At 38.4% G+C, this 2,112-nt stretch overlaps 1 protein-coding gene across 1 annotated transcript; it reads left to right on the top strand.

Moving 5' to 3' along the window:
* Positions 1–243: 243 nt before the first annotated feature.
* LOC119280971 lies at positions 244–1,457 on the top strand. The gene is made up of 2 exons (XM_037561637.1): positions 244–871; positions 940–1,457. Exons 1-2 carry the CDS (start codon positions 305–307, stop codon positions 1,216–1,218), a joined length of 846 nt encoding a protein of 281 aa, XP_037417534.1. The 5' UTR covers positions 244–304; the 3' UTR covers positions 1,219–1,457.
* Positions 1,458–2,112: the final 655 nt, after the last annotated feature.

Below are 2,112 nucleotides of genomic sequence, written 5' to 3'. Positions count from 1 at the left end.
GCCCATGCCCATTACTAATTTACCAATAAGATATCCTAGAAGATATCATGAATTATTAGAATAATTTATCACCCATATCTATTAGATATTGTATGAATACTGGTGATTAAATTTCAAATATTTTAGTTAATGACACAATTGAATAATACATGAAGGCATGCATGTTCATAGATACGCAAGATTCCTATAAATACACCTAATATCACCTCATGTAGCATCCCTCCTAAGAAACGAACACTATCATACCATATACATCCCTACTTTCCATACCTTTCCTGAAAAGTTCTTGATTTTACTAGGAGCTATGGATCCTAATGGCTCCTATCCTAAGAAAGTCAGATCTGATGAAAGTGAGGCCAATATTTCTCCCTTGCATGATGCACCGAGAGGCAGAGCGATCATGCCGATGTTGAGTGATTTTGTTCCCCTGAATTCCACACCATCAGATTCAACTTGGGTATGGAACACCCCACCTACCATTGATGCACCACATGTAGTTACCATGCCATCAATCAAAGATTGTTCCATCATGCCATATCAAACCAGTGTATCACTATCATCACAACCTCCACAGTTGCCTGATGCAAAGTTTACTCCTTCAAATAGGGTCAATACCCTTATTTCTCAGCCCAACCATAGGGAAATCTTTGAGAACCCACGAGAAATATTCTCGCACCAAGATTTCTTGTCAAACCCTATTAGGAACTACTTTAGTTCATCGGATCAGAGGAGGATCTTTTCCATGGAGTCTCCATCAATTACATCCTTACTCCAGGGAGATCCCATTGCAGTTGTCAATGCCCACCTTAATACTATTGGAGCAATAGATGATGGTCCAATCTTTGAGATCCCAACCAGGAGAGTCTACAAGGTAAACTTAGTACCGTCACAATTTGTTTGTATTCTATATTTTGTCACCACTGACCAATTGTTATACAGGGTCCACAAAATATACCACATGGGACGCTAACCCATGACGCTACTTATGTTGTGCCTACCCCTCTTGTTCCATTCGCCACCTCCTCACATGGCCCCAGAGAAGACAAGACTCCTATGGATGTACCAAATGGCATTACTAATAGTGGTATTATGCATAATACTATGAGTTCACGTAAGTACAGATGCAGCATTTGCAATCTCACCTTCAACTCATCTCAAGCCTTTGGTGGTCACATGAGTTCCCATAGCAAAGCAAGGAAGAACAAGCTACAAAGTTGAACTATGAGTGCCAAAATGGATGAAGGCAGATGTTCTATCCCATGTGGAAAAGATATTATGGTTTCTTTACTTTTAGAAATAAATGATGAATAAAATTTCATAAGATTGGAAAATATTGTGTGGGTGTAAAAGATAGAACAATATTTGTTTGAATATGTTTGTATTTGTTATTTCCTTATGTAACTACCAGACTCATGGATGGTTATCTGCTATGTTAATCGTTTTCCCATTAAATTTATTAAGTAACCATGCTTTTGAACAAAGAACCATTAGAGCTAGGTAAGTTGACAAGGATTGGCAAATGACGCTTGCATTCTTTATGGAGATATTGAGAATGTGGAGCACATTTTCTTTACCTATACCATGGCTATGTTTTTTAGTGTTGTGTTCTCTTGTGGCTCAGTGAAAATTGGGACCCATTGAACTTTCAGAATTGGTTTTCTTGTCTTGCTCGTTTCTCTGGCAATTCAAGATGGCTATGTTGGGTTATTTTTTCTTCTATTTCCTTGTATTTATGGGTTACTCATAACAAATTTACTATTGAGCATATTTTACCCGATAAAACTATTGATTGCTTGTTCAAACTTAAAATTGTCTTAAAATAATGATAGATTCTTGCTAAGGCGCAAGGTATTGACAACATGGCCCTCATGATATCCAAGATCCCCGCTATTGGGCTATGTAGCGTGCAATGCTTGGATAAAGAAAATAATTCCTTATGCATAGAACACCCGAGAGAATGCTCGGGAGATAGATCACGAGATTACCACTAGACACTCAATCCTCGTCGTGGAAGTATAATTTGAGTAGAGTGTTGTTCAGAGGAGAGTGTTGTCCGTTCGATTCATCTCCTCCAGCCAATTCCCTCGAACAACCAATCATGGAATCCCTCAA

The sequence above is a fragment of the Triticum dicoccoides genome, chromosome 3B (assembly GCF_002162155.2).
Source record: "Triticum dicoccoides isolate Atlit2015 ecotype Zavitan chromosome 3B, WEW_v2.0, whole genome shotgun sequence".
NCBI lineage: Eukaryota > Viridiplantae > Streptophyta > Magnoliopsida > Poales > Poaceae > Triticum > Triticum dicoccoides.
The sequence above is the reverse complement of the archived record's forward strand: the minus strand, read 5'-3'. Positions and strand labels throughout refer to the sequence as shown.